At 49.2% G+C, this 18,191-nt stretch overlaps 3 protein-coding genes across 7 annotated transcripts; 1 reads left to right on the plus strand and 2 right to left on the minus strand.

Annotated features, from left to right (window-relative positions):
• Positions 1–2,554: 2,554 nt before the first annotated feature.
• LOC142881459 (uncharacterized) lies at positions 2,555–5,147 on the minus strand. The gene is made up of 4 exons (XM_076015755.1): positions 5,004–5,147; positions 4,075–4,236; positions 3,756–3,885; positions 2,555–3,123 (listed from the first exon to the last, which is right to left on the minus strand). Exons 2-4 carry the CDS (start codon positions 4,220–4,222, stop codon positions 2,865–2,867), a joined length of 537 nt encoding a protein of 178 aa, XP_075871870.1. The 5' UTR covers positions 4,223–4,236; positions 5,004–5,147; the 3' UTR covers positions 2,555–2,864.
• A 767-nt stretch (positions 5,148–5,914) lies between these two features.
• Positions 5,915–13,572, plus strand: ift70 (intraflagellar transport 70). 5 transcript variants are annotated; one of them, XM_076015727.1, is made up of 20 exons: positions 5,919–6,108; positions 6,520–6,585; positions 6,798–7,007; positions 7,555–7,611; positions 7,720–7,855; positions 7,955–8,059; positions 8,135–8,263; positions 8,415–8,464; positions 8,960–9,112; positions 9,523–9,588; positions 9,677–9,730; positions 10,142–10,207; positions 10,318–10,394; positions 10,480–10,687; positions 10,821–10,868; positions 11,283–11,354; positions 11,463–11,566; positions 11,747–11,825; positions 12,183–12,312; positions 12,857–13,572. In XM_076015727.1, the coding sequence occupies exons 1-20, from the start codon at positions 6,061–6,063 to the stop codon at positions 12,991–12,993; spliced, it is 1,995 nt and encodes a 664-aa protein (XP_075871842.1). In that variant the 5' UTR covers positions 5,919–6,060; the 3' UTR covers positions 12,994–13,572. The 5 variants fall into 5 exon arrangements, 2 of the variants coding, with proteins under 2 accessions (XP_075871842.1, XP_075871843.1); XM_076015728.1 differs by lacking the exon at positions 10,821–10,868 and having other exon boundaries at positions 5,921–6,108; XR_012925578.1 differs by lacking the exons at positions 11,747–11,825; positions 12,183–12,312; positions 12,857–13,572 and having other exon boundaries at positions 5,915–6,108; positions 10,821–11,230; positions 11,463–11,481.
• cunh16orf89 (chromosome unknown C16orf89 homolog) lies at positions 13,456–18,152 on the minus strand. Its single transcript, XM_076015742.1, has 9 exons — positions 18,000–18,152; positions 17,288–17,552; positions 16,263–16,415; positions 16,020–16,170; positions 15,229–15,346; positions 14,994–15,156; positions 14,784–14,888; positions 14,538–14,627; positions 13,456–14,074 (listed from the first exon to the last, which is right to left on the minus strand). The coding sequence occupies exons 1-9, from the start codon at positions 18,054–18,056 to the stop codon at positions 13,971–13,973; spliced, it is 1,206 nt and encodes a 401-aa protein (XP_075871857.1). The 5' UTR covers positions 18,057–18,152; the 3' UTR covers positions 13,456–13,970.
• Between the last annotated feature and the right edge of the window lie 39 nt (positions 18,153–18,191).

The raw sequence follows: 18,191 nt of genomic DNA on the forward strand, positions 1-18,191 counted from the left end.
GAGTCGTCGCCGTTTATTGCAAAAAATTAGGATTATTGTTTTTAACTGCTGGATTTGTCCAAGCCTGAAAGTTTAAGAGTGTAAAATTTAGCAGATTTTAAAGAAGAATCACAGACATCAAGTGGTTACATTTTAGACCGCAGCATGATTTCACTGATGTCCCCTTAGGGACTTCTTACCCTCCCTCTGCCGAGCTTGCCAGCGAACTACAGTGGCCTGCAAGCACAAACCTGGATACCTCATCCGCCTTCTTCTTTGGTGGTTTATTTGAGAACACGAGCGCTGTCCCGAAATACAGAACACGTTGTCGGAAAAACCAAATTGTACAGACTGTTATTGTACTGTGGGTGTACACCTTTGTGTATGTATTTATGGGCTGTGTGTGAAGCTTTGACCAACAAGAATCATAAATCGAGCCAGATTTTACACACTTGACCTTTAAGTGTCTCTCGGCAGGTTGAATTTGATTGGACATGTCGGTGGAGGTGCTGAAAGTGTTTCTCCTCTGCAGAATCTTTGTTCATCATCCCCCCTTAACAAGACGCCTGCAGTGACATCAGCGTCCACCGACAGTGCGGCAGTCGTTGCAGGTGACGGACGACCCTGCAGTCCAATATTCTTCATTGCCGCCGTGTTTGAAAGCATTGAGTCGTTACTCGATGGGCGTTTCCTTTCAACACGTGATGGTGTAAAAGTCTCACCATCAGTTTGCTTCTGTTTGTTTTGTCTCTGGCTGCGGCCAAATACACACAGGTCCGCAGAGCCACATCCACGGGAAAGAAATCAACAAAAAAACAAGGCAATTTTCTTTTTTTGCAGCACACTGCGTCCGACAGGTACGGCCTGCGGCGTAAATAAAAGCAGAAAGAACCAAAGCGGCTGACCTTGGTGTGCATTTTTATCCCCCGACTATATTTGCAGGAAGTGAAATATGTCAAACATTGTCCAAAGGAGAAACAAAAAAAAAAAAGATATAACACCCAACCGAGAATCACTGTTTTGATAACATCCACATTTTTATTTTGACATCTGGAAAGGGGGAGAAAATACTGCGTAGGACAAAAAGAGTGAGTCATGGCTGCTAACACCTGGATGCAGATGAACTAAAGGCTTTCACACGTCAACGTCCTGAACTTGTTTTTATGGCCATTAATCCAAAGTTTTTCCCGTTTCAGCAGCGGATTTCAGGTGAATTTGAGACCTGCGTCCTTGAGTTTATCAAGAGGAGGGAGGGCAGCTTGTGAGACGGATGTGTCGCCTCCCACTGGCCTCCAGACCAACAAGCTCCGAGTGATCCGCTGCGCCATCAATAGCCACATCTGATTGGCTGAGACTAATGATGATCAGTCTGGGGTCATCAGAGCTGCGGAGGACAACAGAAGAAAAAGGAGGTTCACATGGGAAGAAAAACAAGAGGTGAAAAAACTTGAACGTGCAGGCAGGACGATCGGAGTGGTCAGAGTTCCAGGAGTCACTGAGCGCCTCTTCCAGCGCGTCGCCGCCGCTGCCGCCGCCAGGGAGCATGAAATATGTTATTGATCCGGCTGTCAACACGGGAATGTGAGAGACAGCGGCGGCCTGAGCTCGCCGACCGGCCAACTGAGGCAAAGCAATAAGTCGGCGTGACGATGAATTATAGCGTGAAAGTGAGTTTCAGCCTCCAGTTTCTCTGTTGGTGACGCTCTTGGTCACATGATTCACTGTACAGTGGAGGAACTGAGCGAATCCAGACAACAAAAGCTCTGGAAAAATGGAATCTGCCATTCCGACATGAGTTAATTCCTAATTTAATTGTTATTATTTCTTAAAAAGCTGAGATTTCTCTGCAACTTTTGTTTTTTTCTGGAATCAGAAGAGTTCCTTTCCCACACTGAAGCAAATTGTTACTATTGAAGCAAATATCGTGTTACTAGCATGACATGTTTAGCATCTTAGCCCGCTGGAGGGCAGAGGGTTCAGTGGTGAGCCAGATACTTTAGCATGTAGCGGTGACCAAACCCAGAGCTGTGAAAATCAGAAGTGCAAACACGGGTCTTTTTTTTTTTCTCGCAGCTTGGCAGTGACGGTGGTGGTGGTGGTGGTGTGCTGCTGATCCTAAACTGTGTCGAGCTGTTGTGACAGTGATTCGGAATGCGTGCAGCGCTTCCTCGGCCACTTCCTGCAGCTCTCACCCAGCTTCACCCCGTCGAGTCGCCTCCTCTGAGTCAGAATTAAGAGCATCTGCAGATTACACACCGTATGCTACAGTATCTGGGATTACCAATATTTCTTTGCATGTCTCTGACGTAACGCAAAGTGGGTCACCAGCTCGGAGACACACACACACACACACACACACGCACACACACACGCCGTAGTTTGGTACATGCTGTCGCTGTAATGATGTCCCAGGGCATCACAACAAACCTACTTTTAGGTGCGTGGATGGACAGCCTGGACTAGGCCAAGTGTAGACAACGCCCCCTGGTGGAAGTGCGGATACATGACATGGCACTTTATTGTCTTGGGGTTTTTTGTGTGAGTGGAGTGGGGAAGCAACCAGTCGGACGATGAGTACCAATGCAAAATAGTGAGTTTATTAGGAGCTCATTTGATGCAGCAGTAAAACCCCAAACCAGCAAGCAGCAGCAAGAACAGGCGGAGCTAACTAACCCTGCAACGCGGCCAATTCCATGTCGTAATTCTGAAACTTTTTCTGCCGTAATTTGTCTTCTTGAGCCCACGCAGTTGAGGTCACGTGACCCTCAGAGCTTGCTGTGCACCAACATCTTTTAGTTTGAGGAGAATTGGCCTGAGAGTGGCGGCGTCTTATTGGAAGAAGCGAGACTGAAGCCGAAGCAGAAATATGAGCGATGGTTGACCGCTCAGGAGGAGCCGGTGGAGGAGGTGACCTTCTTCCTCACCACCCTCCTCCCGCCCTGTCTGGGGACGGCGGCGGGGGCCGCGGCCGGAGCCGAGGAGGCGGCACCAGCGCTGGCAGTCGCACCGTCAGCACCACCGGTCTTCAACTCATCGACGAAGGTTTCGATGGCGGAGAACTTCTCTGTCAGGTCGCCCAGGTGAGTCTTGAGGGCGTTGAACTCCTTGTAGAGGTCGTCCAGAGCCTCCGACAGCGGCTGGATCCTGAAGGTGAAAGGCCACAGAGAGTTCAGCCCGGCGACTTTTCACAGTCCACGACACAGTGAAGAAGAGTTCACGCAGTGTGTCTGAACTATCGTCACGCTTTCCCTCCTTGGAATGTATAATGCACGACACGTAAATGGGAAAACACCCCGGGTGCCGAGAGCCACCGCAGAAATTTGGTTTGTCCCTCGGCCCGAAAATAAACTTGGGGGACGATGTTTTGGTTCTCGGCGAGGATGAAGCCCAGAGCTGCAATTTTAAAGTGAAAATAGCGGCATGTCGTCATGCAGCAGGAGGGAAACAGGAACTAGGTTTTCCACAAGGAAAGCCGCTGCTTCCTGCTTGCAGCCACAACTGGGCGCAGACAGACCCGGTGCCCAGTTACCTCCTGGTGCACTCAGCCTTTCCATTCTGCCAGTTGGCAGGTTCCACATGGGGGCGCTGTGTGAGCTTCTTTCTTTTCTTCCCACTCATGACAAAAGTTCAGGTTTTCCTTCTTCTGCTGGTTCCACCTTACAGACGACGGCATGTCGTAAAACACACTGACGTGGAGATCAGCGGAAGGTCCAACAGAACCTCACCGTTATTTTTTTTCTCCAGGGAAACCCTGCAGAGATCAGGAGCTGCTGTACCTGGCGTAGTCCGGCAGGACGGACTGGTGGTCGTTCTGCAGCAGGTTCCTCATCTGGGCCAGGATGTCGAACCTCCAGTTGTCCAGGATCTGCGTCAGGTTGGCCACGCCGCGCATGTTCACCTTCTCCGCTGCAACACAGACAACATGTTTTTAGGACAGGTTGGCTGTCGAGGCCAGACGAACCACAACAACAACAACAACAACAACAACAATAGCAACAGGTGGGCAGAGACACTTCCTGCTGTGACCTCACAACAGTGAGCCCTGAACTTGATCTTTAGCCCAGGATAAAGAGAGAGAGTCATGCGGGCACTCACAGCCGTCCCTGTAGTTCCACTCGCTGTTGCCGCTGCTGGTGCTGCCGGTGGTGGCGGACGACGAGGACTGGCGCCTCCGCTGGGCCATCACTGATACTGCAGCCAGCGACAGCAGCAGCAGCAGCAGCACACTCAGCCTGGGCGTCATGGTCGGTCTAGCACCTGCAGCAGGAACAGAGCAGAATTTATTTGATTGTTTTCTTTCTTTTTTTTTTTGTGTGTTTTATTTTTTATTTAGAATTTGATTCAAAACGATATACAAATTATATTTTGTTTAGAATTCAATTTAATCGGAGTGTATTGTTTTTTGTTTTATTTTCTTACACTTTGTTCAACAAATAAATGCAGTCTGACGGGCGTGACTGGTGTTGGAGCAGGAGGAGAGGCCCTGAGGCCAAAATCAGACGAGCAACAAAAGTGAGCTGAGAGGCGGGGGGGGCAGAATGCTGCAGAGACACGCCAGCTGCTGCAATATCTGATCACTGCGATCCCACTTTACGGTCACGAGGAGCAACTCACCGAGGAACCGAGTTGAATGAATCTGTTTCTGAAAATAGTGCCCGACCTGTAAAAAGTCTCATCACTTAAACTGTGTTGATTTTTTTTTTTTTTTTTTTTTTGCTTTATCTAAATTCCTGTCTCATCTCTTCACACCACAAAAAATCCCTCTGCCAAAAACAAATATCATGCAACCCAAATCTGCTCTTCACAAGTTTGGCTTCAAAAGTCAAAACAGCGCAATAAAGCACGTCATTCTGCAGCATGCACCACCCGCAGCAGCAAAGTAGTGATTTGGCAATGTAGTAGTTATTTTCTTCTTTCACCTAAATCTGTTAGTTTTCTGAGTTACATGCTAAAAAAATATGAATATAATATAAAGTAGAAGCAGAACATGGTGACTTTAATGCGTGTGAGTCTGTCAGCATTACCTGTTGTTGTGTAGCTCCTCTTGCAGCACAACGTCCCGGTGGCCCCACTAGAAGATACTGACGGCTGAGCAAAGAGCGCCTCAAGGAGGAGAGACAGGAGAAGGAACACACACACACACACACACACACACACACACACACACACACACACACACATTCTGTTCAAGCATGCATCCACATGCATATACTCAAACACTAAAAATACACACATACTCACAGAATCACACACACACACACACACACACACACACACACACACACACACACACACACACACACACACATTTCCCCATCATTATGGAGGCCCGGTGGTCACCACAGTGTGGTTTGGGTTTTAGGGAACGCTCCAGCACTGCAGCTGGCCTCTGTGTCAACACTGTGTGTGTGTGTGTGTGTGTGTGTGTGTGTGTGTGTGTGTGTGTGTGTGTACGGGTTAGAGTTGGGGATTAAAGGGCGACAACCCTATCCTCCTCTTTGATTGGCTAATTCGCACGTCAATCAGCCGGAACGCTTCCGGTCTCCTCCGGTTGCGTAGTAACAGTCTCAGCAGCAACAACGTCATGCCGAGTTCTGATGCCTGGCTAAAACGTGAGCGCGAGTCACGGGAGCGCGCACCTGCCGCGCTCTATGCTGCCACTGAAAAACTCGCTCAGACGAGTTTTTAAATGTATGGAAATAAATTCATCATTTTAATTCTTTTGAGCAAGGGAGACCACAGTTCTGGATAACTTTCGTCACGTTCCAGGATAAGTGTTAGTCAATTGTGAAATTGAAAACATGTGAACGTGGAACACTAAAATAATAGAAAAGATTGTTTATTTAGTTAAATCATGATTGTGTTTAGATTTCAACTTAGATAGAAAAGGTCCAATGGTGGCGTTTTTGCCCTTCATCTTCATCCGTAGTTAAGCAAAGGTGACTCTGACAAGCTAACGGAATTCATCGTAACACCACAGCAGTGACCTGTGCAACAGGGCAAATGCAGCAGCGTCGTTGTTTTACGAACATACAACCTTCCTGCATCGTGTAAAGCATTTACAACATCTCGTCGGCAGTCATGATCGCTATTAAGGACGGAGAATACACGGCCACCATCTACAAACTGGTGAGATTAAGCGCAAAATAGCGTTGAGAAATCTCCGACGTACCTGTTAGCATTGAAGCTAACTAACGGTAACCGAAACTCCCTTCAGAAGGCAACTCGTTTAGTGTTTGCTGCTCGCCAGCAAATTCGACAGGTCTTAGCAAATCGAGTCACGCATATCCGCACATTTTAAATGCTGATGAGTAATTCGGCGTTCGTGAATGTTAGGGAAAATGTTTTTTGTTTGTTTTTAAAGCATATTCCATGTTATAGTTCCCTTGTGTCAGTCAACTAGTTGCTCAGTTTCAGGATGTTAACGTTACGGATTATTCAAATAACGACTGCTTCATTGACTTCAGCGTCATTAGTTTTTTTCATCTGCTTTGTGTTAAAAGTGAGCAACGCCTGTGAAATATAAACTGTGTGTTCCAGATAAAAGACGGTCAGTATGTGGAGGCTATTCAGATCCTGACTGGACAACTTCAGAAACACTCCAAGGTGAGAACAGCACGTCGTTTTGTTCCTTAATCAGTTGTTATCCTCTCTTTTTAATAATTGAACGCACTGCATTGTATAATTATTTCTGTTTTAATCACATCTACTTTTCTGTTATTTATGTCGTCTCCATATTTTCCGAAGTGCCCTTCAAATATGGAGCTCATCAACATCATCTCGAATTGTTTACACCCAAATTGTCTTCTTCCCCTCAGTCGCGGGCGGCGCTCTCCTTGCTCGGCTTCTGCTACTACCACATCCAGGACTTTGGCAGCGCTGCCGAGTGCTACGAGCAGCTCAGCCAGCTGCACCCAGAGGTGGAGGACTACAAGGTCTACTATGCACAGTCGCTGTATAAATCCGGCGCCTATCCTGAGGCCGTGAAGGCCTCGTTTGGGCTTGACAACACTGGCAGTCACACCAAGGTCTTGCACGCACGCACACGCACACACAGCGAGGAGTCTTGTTAAGAGACAATTTTTTGAAAAGTGAAAAGCGAGTCTCCCAGTCATGCCCAGAATCCCTCCATTTATGTGCAGATTAAAGTGTTTTGGTGCAGACGGGTGTTTCCTCTGTGCCTTCAGATTTTTCCAATTTTCAGTACTCCGGTGGCTTTCACACTGAACTTTTTCCAATACATTTGCACCATCTGTTCCAGACTTCCAGACGTCCTCAGAGAAAATGTTTCACAAAATGCTTCAACAAATTTATCAAAGCCGGCCAAAATGTGTATTTCTTAATTTGAATGGGAACATTTTCATTAACCTGGAGTCAAATACGATGCTGCTACCAAAACAAACGCATCTCTCCACCCACTGTCAGTACGATCTGATCAGGTACGGTGCGTGTCTGGGGAAATATTTGAGCAAGTTCAAAGATGCACGAGTGGAACGGCGCCAAGTTGCTTTTGCCCCGAAGTGGCGTTGTCAGATCTCTCGCCGCTCTCTGAGCCTGCCTGTGTCTCTCCGTCAGATGCTGAAGCTGCAGGCCTGCGTCAAGTACAGCGAGGAGGATTACTCTGCTGCCAAGGTGACGACGCGCGTGCTCACACACGCTCACATTCATCATTGTCATCTGGAAATAACCTGCAGCCCAGTGCAGGCCCCGGTTGTTTCCTAACTCTGTGTGCGTGTGCAGTCCCTGCTGGTGCAGCTGCCCCAGGAGGACCCAGACTACACCCACAACATGGGCTGTTTGCTCTACCAGGACGGCAAGCACGAGGAGGCCTGCAGGATGTTCACCTCGGTCCTGCAGCTGATGGGATCGGTGCCTTGTACGTTGGAGCGGCTGAATTTGATGGTTTGTGAGAATGGCGCGACCACAGATATTCACCTCGTCTCCCTTCCCGTCTTCCTGTTTGTGGCCCCGCCAGCGTTGTCCTACAACATCGCCTTGTGCCACTACAGCCTGAAGAACTACAACCAGGCCGTCAAATACATCGAGGAGATCATCGAGCGGGGCATCAGGGAGCATCCAGGTGCCGCAGCGCTCTGACTCACACTGTTGTTCTCTGTCCCAGCGACGCCACTTAGAGGTGTTTTTATCCCATCAGAGCTGAGCGTCGGCATGACGACCGAGGGGATCGATATCCACAGCGTGGGCAACACACTGGTTCTGCATCAGACGGCTCTGGTGGAAGCCTTTAACCTCAAAGCTGCCATCGAGTACCAGCGCAAGAACTGTAAGAGAGCAGGGCTGCTTTCATCATATGTGTTTTGAAGGTCCCATATACTGCAAAGTTCCACTTTATACCTGTGTTTATAGCAACAGTCTGACCTTTTCAGCCTGAACAATGATAAAATTCCATTTGTGCTGTGGGGTTTTTCCTGCAGTGAAAGGAGCCCAGGAGGCTTTGACGGACATGCCACCCAGATCTGAGGAGGTACGTTTGCGTGTGTGTGTGTGTGTGTGTGTGTGTGTGTGTGTGTGTGTGTGTGTGTGTGTGTGTGTGTGTGTGTGTGTGTGTGGAGCTGTGCAGCTGGATCGTGCACACCTGGAGGCCTGGTGTTATTATCCTGAGATAATGTGCGTCCGAGCTGCCAGGACCTGCCCCGCTAAACAGCCTGCAGACCGAGTGGAGCATTAGGATGGAGGTGCGGGTGTGAAGGCTCACACGGAGATGCCGGTTATGGCTCCATCATCAGAACTGACACACTGACGGACCTCTGTCCTTGGTCCCACCGCGGAGACGTGACCGCCGGCCCTTATGGCCGGAGAGTGGAAAGAGTGCGCTGCTACTGCCCCCTGGTGGTTTCTCCGTGGGCCTCATACGCCGTGTGTGTGTGTGTGTGTGTGTGTGTGTGTGTGTGTGTGTGTGTGTGTGTGTGTGTGTGTGTGTGTGTGTGTGTGTGTGTGTGTGTGTGTGTGTGGCGACCAGGAGCTGGACCCGGTGACGCTGCACAACCAGGCCCTGCTGAACATGGACTCCAAGGCGACGGAGGGCTTTGAGAAGCTGGCCTTCCTGCTGCAGCAGCCCTCCTTCCCACCCGTCACCTTCGGCAACCTGCTGCTGCTCTACTGCAAGCACGAGGTGACAAGGTTTTAATGTTAACAATAATAATAATAATAATAATAATAATAATAATACATTTTATTTGTAAGCACTTGACAGGAACACAGTGTAAGGAGGCAACAGTTAAAAGCGAAACACAGAAAGGGGAATAATAAAGTAGTCACTAGGTGTCAGTGGAACAGTGTTTCTCAAGGCTTGAGTGTTTTATATGCTGGAGACAGAAGCACTCAGCATTCTGCAGGGAGCTGGGCCACTTTAATTGACTTGGCATCAACGTCCCAGTGAGACTCACTCTCTCTCTCTCTCTCTCTCTCTCTCTCTCCCTCCCCCTCTCTCTCTCTCTCTCTCTCTCTCTCCCTCTCTCTCTCTCTCTCTCCCTCTCTCTCTCTCTCTCTCTCCCTCTCTCTCTCTCTCTCTCTCTCTCGCAGTACTTTGACCTGGCGGCGGACGTGTTGGCTGAAAACGCACATCTGACCTACAAGTTCCTGTCGCCGGTACCACTCATCATCCTCGTCCTCATCGTCACTCTGCTCCAACGTCTTCCATCGGCGTCGCTCAGTTTGACTTTCTCTCCTTCCACAGTACATGTACGAGTTCCTGGATGCCTTGTTGACCTGCCAGACGGCACCCGAGGAGGTACAATCGCACTGCTGCCACACAGCTAGTTTGTTGAAATTTGTCGAGTCGCTTTGTCTGTTTGTTTGCACACATTTAATCGATGTTCTTTGACAAGGTTTTTGTGTGTCGTTCTGATTTTACGTAGCTGTTGATAATGGAGGTTACTGGTCTTATTTATTGTTGCTGCTGTCATCGTGGCTGTTCTGTGAAAAGCTATTATAACACAACAATTGTCAAGTGCAGAATTGAGAGCCTCTGCTGCCCCTAGTGGCCCAATGAAATAACTGAGGCACCTCTTGAGCCACCAGAATTTCTGCTTGGATTTTTCTGTCCTTGTTTGCAGCTCATGACTGAGTGGTAATGAGACGTGTTTGCCCGCGTTATCTGAAACACAAGCGTTTTATCCCCTTGGCGTTTGTGTCACCGCAGGCCTTCAGGAAGTTGGATGAGATGAGCGGCAAACTGACGGAGCAGCTCCGGAAGCTGGCCAAGCAGGTCGGTCGCTGCGTTGTGTTTTACGCTGCGCTGGTGATTCTCAGCTTTCCGCCCAGGCCAAGGTCGTCGGCTGCGGGTGACCGTTGTCGTCCGCGTTCGTCCTGTCGCAGGTGCAGGACGCCCGGCTGGTGCGAGACGACGACCTCCTGAAGAAAGCTCTGCAGGAGTACGACCTGATGCAGGAGAAGTGAGCAGGCCGAGGCGCTCGCACGTTCCGGCCGCTAAACTCCTCCCCCAATTACCCCCGTGTGACGCCCTCTGTCGCCGCTCAGGTACATCGTGGTGCTGATGGCCCAGGCCAAGATCTACTGGAACCGGGAGAACTACAACATGGTGGAGAAGATCTTCCACAAGTCGGTGGAGGTTTGCAACGAGGACGACACGTGGAAGCTGAACGTGGCCCACGTGCTCTTCATGCAGAACAAGTACAAGGAGGCCATCGGCCTGTACGAGCCCATCGTCAAGAAGCACTACGACGACGTGAGTACGGCGGGACGTCCCGAGGAGGTGGTGGAGGAGGAGGAGAAGGAGGAGGAGGAGGAGAGTTGAGCTTGTCGATGTCTGGAGGGAGGGAAGGAGGGAGGAGGTGCTGACGCTGTGCGTGTCTGTCCAGGTGGAGCAGTGTAACATTCAAGAGTGTCCGTGCAGGTGCAAACCCTCGGTAAACAGCGAGAGCGCTGAGCTTCACTCGGCTCGGCCGTGTCTCCGCATGCCGCTGCTCTGGAATCCTCTCTGTGTCTCTTTTTGGTTTTGCAGTCTGAGTTCTGTTTGTCTCACTGTGTGAAAATCTAAAAAGCAATGAGTGAACTGTCCTTGTGAAGACGGTCAGCGGACCTGCAGACGAAAGAAAATGACTTCATGTGACTCTTTTGGGAGTTGAAGTGCAGTGCAAGCATGTCCAGTAGGGGGCAGTGGCAACGCTTCGATTCTCTCCGTTTTGGGGCTGATGTTTATTTGGTTAACTCAAGAAAAGTGAGTAATACTCTTTCCCCCTCCTGTGTGTGTGTGTGTGTGTGTGTGTGTGTGTGTGTGTGTGTGTGTGTGTGTGTGTGTGTGTGTGTGTGTGTGTGTGTAGATCCTGAGTGTGAGCGCCGTGGTGCTGGCCAACCTGTGCGTCTCCTACATCATGACCACTCAGAACGAGGAGGTGCTGCACTGCCGCCGCTCATCATTTTCTCCTCACCCAAATGAATCAGCAGATTCATTCATCGTCATGGTCCTCCTCCTCCTCCTCCTCCCCCCCCCTCTCCTTCAGGCCGAGGAGCTGATCAGGAAGATCGAGAAGGAGGAGGAGCAGATCTCGTACGACGACCCAGACAAGAAGGTCTTCCACCTCTGCATCGTCAACCTGGTCATCGGGTGAGTCATCGGCGCCCAATCAGAGCCAAGTCCGGTCCGCTTTGTTGGTTTTGTTTGTGACCTTCATTTAATCTGGTTAATACACTGAGGCCAGACGACGGTGCAAAACAAAACCAAAGTGGCGGTTTGGGGCGACTGACGGGAATTCAAGTCGGTGTTTGTCTTCTCCAACCCCTCCAGAACTCTGTACTGCGCCAAGGCCAACTACGACTTTGGCATCTCCCGTGTCATAAAGAGCCTGGAGCCGTACAACAAAAAGGTCAGTGCAGCAGGCTGCTCCTCTTCCCCCTCCTCCTCCTTCCTCCTCCTCTTCCTCTCGCCCCGCCACCGCAGCTGAGAACAGGAAGCGCCGCCCGCCACAGAGAGGAGCTGAGGAATGTGACACCAGCCACCTGGTCCAGCTGGGCTCCGGTGGATGGAGGAAGTTTAAAAATAGCAGAGATGAAATTTCTACGACGGACTGTCGTGCAAACACACAAACCTCACAACTAGAATGCGGCAATTTTTAGGCGTGAGGTGTTCTTATGTCCACTGTACGGTGTGTGTGTGTGTGTGTGTGTGTGTGTGTGTGTGTGTGTGTGTGTGTGTGTGTGTGTGTGTGTGTGTGTGTGTGCAGCTGGGGACGGAGACGTGGTTCTACGCCAAGCACTGTTTCCTGTCTCTGCTGGAGAACATGTCCAAACAAATGGTGATGGTGCGGGACGCCGTGGTGCAGGACTGTATTCAGTTCCTGGAGCACTGCGAGGGTGAGCATGCACGCACTCACACACACACACACACACACACAATCCAGCCCGTCCATATGATATAATATACAGATTTTTTTATTGCCTGATTTTCTTTTAATTATTATCATTTTCCATCTTTTTTGCACCATACAGTTGCTGTAATTGTAATAATTAATGCACATTTTTCCACTGGGGGATTAATGAAGGCATTCTATTCTATTCTATTCTGTTCTATTCTTTACACACACACACACACACTCACACACACAGGGATAGTCTGGTCCTCAGGAGAATTGTGCTCTCATCCATACTGTAAATATTTAAACTTCAAACATTGGATTTCTGAGCCTCCATCCGTCTCTCTGCTGCCACCTGCTGGCTGTCATGCTCCATGACAGCCAGCCTCAGGGAATCATAAAATTTGCAGGAAGCATCACGTCAGGCGCTGGAGATGTTTGATATGAGCTTCATGTGTTCAGTCTTGTCCCGCCGGGAGACAGCTGCGCTCACTTTGGTTTGTTTGTTTGGGTCACCCCCCCCACCCTCTCCTACCACCCGCCAGCGTACGGCAAAGACGTTCCCGCCCTCATCGAGCAGCCGCTGCAGGAGAGCCGCATGCACATCGGCAAGAACACCGTCACCTACGAGGCCCGGCTGCTCAAGGCGCTGTTCTACGACATCATCGGCTGGAACAAGTGATGTCATCAGCGTCGTTGGTGTGGAGGAGGAGGAGCAGCCGGAGGAGCAGCCGGAGGAGCAGGAGGTCAAAGATGACAGACAGGCAGCCAGCAACACATGCACGGGGCTTGAAGCAGCTGTCCACACACACACACACACACACAAACACACACTCACACAGACGGACAGGCGCTGCTGTTTTTCCATACAGGGACGCTCGTTTCCTGACAGTTTCCTGATTCTCGCTGCACTGACATCTAGTCAGAACCTACACACACACACACACACACACACACACACACACACACACACGGTGGGGGTTTGGATTGTTCGGCTGCAGCAGACTGAACTGTAAGACTTTGTTTTATTGGTTGTTTGTCACGCTAACACATGGCAGGTCTTTTGTACATAACATTTATTTTTATATTTATATTTATATTTATATGTATATGTATATGTATATGTATATGTATATGTGTGTCTGAGTTCATGCATGTCTCCTCTAAAGTCAACAGTTCTTGGGCCTCTTTTTCTATCGAACAGATTCAATTCTCCCAAAACAATAAAAGAAATAAAGGTGAATATTTTTGGAAGGAAAAACGGGGGATGTTTGTATTGTTTACATATGTTTCCTCTTTGCAACTATTCAACTATTTATTGTGTGTGAAGAGACAACAAATTGCACTCTTGTGACAGAGCCACACCCTTGGCGTACAGGATATGTAAGCCAGCAACACACTGGCCAGGACCTCCGGTTGTGTCTCCTCTGTTCTCTCCTGTGGGCTTAAACAACATTCAGGCTCCCCTGCAGCAGTCCAGGACAAATTACTGAGTAGAGAATGAAGCAATCACAAGGTGAAGGTGGACGCTCCGGTTTGGTTGGTGGCTGGATGTCACATCTCAGTGTTTGGAAAGTTTCCGTCCGTCTCTTCAGCGGAGCAACAAATGTCCTCCCCCAGCGGCGAGGAGCGCGGCGAGCCCACGGCCCGGCCCGGCCCTCAGGACAGGGGCCTCTTGGTGATGTCCTGCTCCGTCAGGTAGTAGGACATGTAGCCGCCCAGGGCCCCCACCGCCACCGATGTCATGTGACTGGAACAGCCGTCTGCAGAGCAACGGAGGAGAAGGCCAGCGTCACTTCCCTTCACCTCACCTTATTGATTGGTCCCTTGAAGGGCCACTTGGTTTGTCGGTTTGCAGCAGAACACATTGACAGACACACTTGAACAAGACATCCGCTGTACAAGTGTACAAGATGTGAACAGCCAATGAAATCAGATGCAAAAAAGAGCACGGTGTCCACAGGGCACTTTGAAAGGACGGGAAAGAACAAGGCCTCCAGCCAAATTATTATGTTTGTCAAAACTAAATAAATAAGTTCAAATAAGGAAGAAGTTGCAGCAGTGACATCTCCTCCTCGCCGTGGCATTTAGAGCCTGTATGGAGAGAAGCACCTGAACCTGTTCTTAGAAGCTGGGGGATCAGGGCATCAGAATCTGCATCCAGGAAACTATAAACGGTCATTTTGATTTTCACAGCAGCCTCAACTATCTGACTCGAAGACCAACCTGGAAGTATCTTCTCCCTCCTCTTCACCCTCCTGTGGGGCTGCAGCTGCTCCAGCAGCTCATCGCCGATGATCTGAGACAGGATGTAATCTGAGGAAAAGAAAACGGCCCCTGCATGAAGCAACTCGGATCTCCGGTGTCACGGTCTTGCAGCACACAGAGCAGTTAAAGTTCATGCAGACGTGAGCGTCCATCACACACAGTGTAAGGCTCCCGGTTTGTGCTCGTGTGTTAGTCGACACTCACTGTCTTTGCCGAAGCAGCCCAGCTCCATATCCTGCTGCCGGAGGATGTGCTGCAGCCACTCGGCTTTGTAGAAGTCGGAGAAACCGTCCAGGCCACAGAGCAGGACTTTGAGCAGAGAGCAAAGAGGAAGTTCAAGTCACACTGCCGTCCGATTGGCTGATTCTTTTGGTTTCTGCGACGTGCGATCAGTTCTCCGCTGGTGATACTGACTGTTTTCGATGAAGATGTCGGCCATGTTCTGCCTGAGGCCATCCGCCACGATGTCCTGGTTGGTCTTCATCATGTTGGAGCAGAAGATCTGCTCGTAGCCGCGCTCCGTCATGTTGGCCCGGGACGGCCGGGTGTCGGCTTTCAGCAGTTTGGTGCAGCCGGTCTGCGGAGGAAGCAAAAGCAGTCAGAGCCCAGGAACCGCAGAACTGTGGTGTTTCACGCGACGTCCCCTCACCATCTTTGCCACCATGAAGTAGAGCAGCTGGTGGGACAGGGAGTAGTACGGACAGCCGAAATTAGTCATGGTGTCCAAGCACGGCCTGGTGGCGATGCAGGGCGTCCCGTTCATCTTCCTGCAGACACACGACGGAGACACACAACGCCGTCAGCAGCTTCAGGCCCAGCGTTCGCAAGTGAGCCGACTCGAACTGGAGAGTCGCAAGTGCACGAGACGGCCAAGACCTGCCACCAGATCTGCCCCGTTCTGTCAAAATCACACTGTGAGATTGTAAAGAGCACACAGCTTCAGTCAATTACTGGCTGCTAGTTGCATTACTGGAAATATTTCACAGTAAATTATAGTAAAAGCTACAACTGTGTACTGTAATTTCACAGCTGTGGTGCCAATGAAACTACTGTGATACAGCAATATGCTGTTGTGGAATTACAGTGCTTAACTGTAAATAGTAATTGCTTGTGTACTTTCACTTTTACGATGAAAGCAATGCAACTCAGTGGCCAGTAATTGACTGTACTATTGCAGAGGACGGTCCGGCATTATCAACAAAAAGAAATTGAAATACAATATTGTACAGTTCAATACTGCAGTCAAATAGTGATTTCACAATAAAATTCTCAATGCAATATTTCACCGTGACATAATGCAGTCAAATATTGTGAAATCCAGGGAAGATTGAACTGCGCAGCTCAACCTTTGGGCCGACACAACAACCTGCGCGGCGCTACGGCAGCCAAACGGCCTCTTCCACTGATCAGACGCTCTCTCAGTGGGTGCGTGGTGGTTACCAGGTTCCCAGCAGCAGCGTCAGGCAGTTGTCGCAGAGCTGCTCGTCAAAGCACTCGGTGCTGGTGGCGGAGGAATACACCAGGCTGGGGTCGGTGGCGCTCCACTCCCGAGGGATGAGCCAGGCGCGCCACGACAGCAGCGGCTCAAACTCTGCAGATGCACAGAGGAGGCCGTGATTGCAAAAGCTACAGCATCTCCCGTTGATTTCCCATCATTCAGTCGTTGTTGTTTTTGTGTCTGACCTCTGCAGTACTTGGGGTCGCTCTGCCTCAGGGCCGCCACGGCCTTGACGATGTTTTGGTCCAGACGTTTGAGCAGCGACACGGAGGACGTCCTCTGAGCCCAGCTGACCGGGTCGCTGTGAGGCCACGTCCGCACGGCTTCCTTCAGAGAAGCTGAGGCGAGAACCAAGAGGGTCGAGAGATGAACAAGATGGGCCAGTGTCACTCTTCCATCTTCAAAGTTGGCACACAGAACACGCTGAAGTGTGTTTGCATTACATGTCTCATCAGTAGTTTAGTAAAACTCTGCAGAGACAGAAAGTCCCTGATGGCTGGAAAAATATCCGGATGTGCTTCAGATTTTTGTGGTTACTGGTTCTAATGTTAGACGGTCCCAGTGGGAGGCATTCGGATTATAGATAGATACTTTCACATGTGAATCAAATCATACCAGTCTGATTGGTGCCCCTGTGAATCCCCCTGTGCATACTAGTACATTTATTCAACATTTTACATACAAAACAATGTCCCGTGAGCACTGGTACACAACATTGGTGCAACAAACAAACAAACAAACAAACAAATAAATAAATAATAATAATAATAATAATAAAGGTGGCTTGAGATAGAAAACAAATAAGGGCAACCAATTAAAATTGCTAAACTACATTTTGATTTGCAAATCATAAATTATCAAAATGGGGAAAACTGAAATTAAACGTTTTGTTTGTTTTAAATATTATTTTGTCTTTACTTTGCAAATGTTATTACCAGTATCACATTTCAGTGCGCGATCACAACATATGCTGATGCTGCAGATGTCTGATGTAAGTCATGACTTTCAAAACCTTCCCATGAATGCCGGAGAGAAAGACAAACACGTTTCTGTTCATTAATATAAAATCGAAATTGTATTCACAAACGTCTCCATGATCCGAATCAACAACACAACTAATCACAATAACAACGACGGAGTAACCAACGTCTTTGCAGCAGACATGCAGATTGCGCCACACAACCCAGTGGCCAGTGTTTGCGGTACCAACCCTGCAGGATGATGAAGCCCACCAGTCCGTCCAGGTTGATCTGCTCATGGTGCCGCTCCAGGAAGGTTGCTGCCCTGGACAGGCTGCCCAGGATGTCGTCGATCACCTCCGCCTGCGACGCCCACACTGCGGCACACAGAGCCGCCAGGGCCGCGGCCAGCTGCCGCCCCGGGAACCGCATGTTGCCACTCGTAGCTCCGGGACGGTGCGCTGAGGAGGGCTGGAGAACGACTGCACAACATGGGGCAGGAGGAGTGAGGAGGCTCTGGAGGAGCATAGGTGTGACGTCAGAAAGAGTGTCATTATGAAATGCTGACTTCTTGATGCGATGGGGTTGTTTTAGGGGGAATTTTAGGAGCACAAATTCCCTAATGAAAAGATTCCCGCTAATATAAACTACAATGTTGGACAACAAACCACAGAATTTGCAAGTTGATCAGGTTCAATAATAAGACAGGAGACCAAGTGTCAGGCTGATAGCTCATAGTTTGTTTATTTGTTTGTTTGTTTGTTTGTTTGTTAGGGCAGATGCAGTTTCACAACCAACCAAAGAACAAAGTTTTCGGTCTTTTGTTTTTTAATAGTAGAATGGGTTTGGCTTTCTATTCAACATTAAGAAATACAGTAATGTAACGCTAAGAAATCCATGGGTGGTTAATATGAAAAATCTGGAGGGGAAAAAATAAACTACCTGTTTATTCTAATAAAGTACCTTATTTTCATTCTCATGTGCTGTGCTTGGTCCCCTCTTGACGGTAATCACACTCATCAGGATTGGCCACTGTTTGAATCGGGCGGTGTGCAAAATTGTGAAAATATTAAACAGACAAGTTTATCGCAAGTCGTTCAAAGTCCGGATTCGTGGCTGATTTAAGTGAGTAGCATGTTTTTCTACTCGCTAACA

Source organism: Nelusetta ayraudi, unplaced genomic scaffold, assembly GCF_046127955.1.
Source record: "Nelusetta ayraudi isolate G7.1 ecotype Tasmania unplaced genomic scaffold, CSIRO-AGI_Nayr_v1 ptg000195l, whole genome shotgun sequence".
Taxonomy (NCBI): Eukaryota; Metazoa; Chordata; class Actinopteri; order Tetraodontiformes; family Monacanthidae; genus Nelusetta; species Nelusetta ayraudi.

Bases quoted from the DNA above. Each gene is read 5' to 3' on its own strand.
- ift70 (XM_076015727.1), top strand. From the start codon at position 6,061: ATGATCGCTATTAAGGACGGAGAATACACGGCCACCATCTACAAACTG. The intron at 8,060-8,134 runs GTGCCGCAGCGC...TTATCCCATCAG, and splicing joins GGGCATCAGGGAGCATCCAG to AGCTGAGCGTCGGCATGACG. The intron at 10,869-11,282 runs GTAAACAGCGAG...GTGTGTGTGTAG, and splicing joins CGTGCAGGTGCAAACCCTCG to ATCCTGAGTGTGAGCGCCGT.
- LOC142881459 (XM_076015755.1), bottom strand. From the start codon at position 4,222: ATGACGCCCAGGCTGAGTGTGCTGCTGCTGCTGCTGCTGTCGCTGGCT. The intron at 3,886-4,074 runs GTGAGTGCCCGC...TCTGTGTTGCAG, and splicing joins GTGGAACTACAGGGACGGCT to CGGAGAAGGTGAACATGCGC. The intron at 3,124-3,755 runs GTACAGCAGCTC...TTTCACCTTCAG, and splicing joins GTCCTGCCGGACTACGCCAG to GATCCAGCCGCTGTCGGAGG.
- cunh16orf89 (XM_076015742.1), bottom strand. From the start codon at position 18,056: ATGAGTGTGATTACCGTCAAGAGGGGACCAAGCACAGCACATGAGAAT. The intron at 16,416-17,287 runs GTTGGTACCGCA...TTCTCGCCTCAG, and splicing joins GGGCTTCATCATCCTGCAGG to CTTCTCTGAAGGAAGCCGTG. The intron at 14,889-14,993 runs GTCAGTATCACC...CTCTGCTCAAAG, and splicing joins CGACATCTTCATCGAAAACA to TCCTGCTCTGTGGCCTGGAC.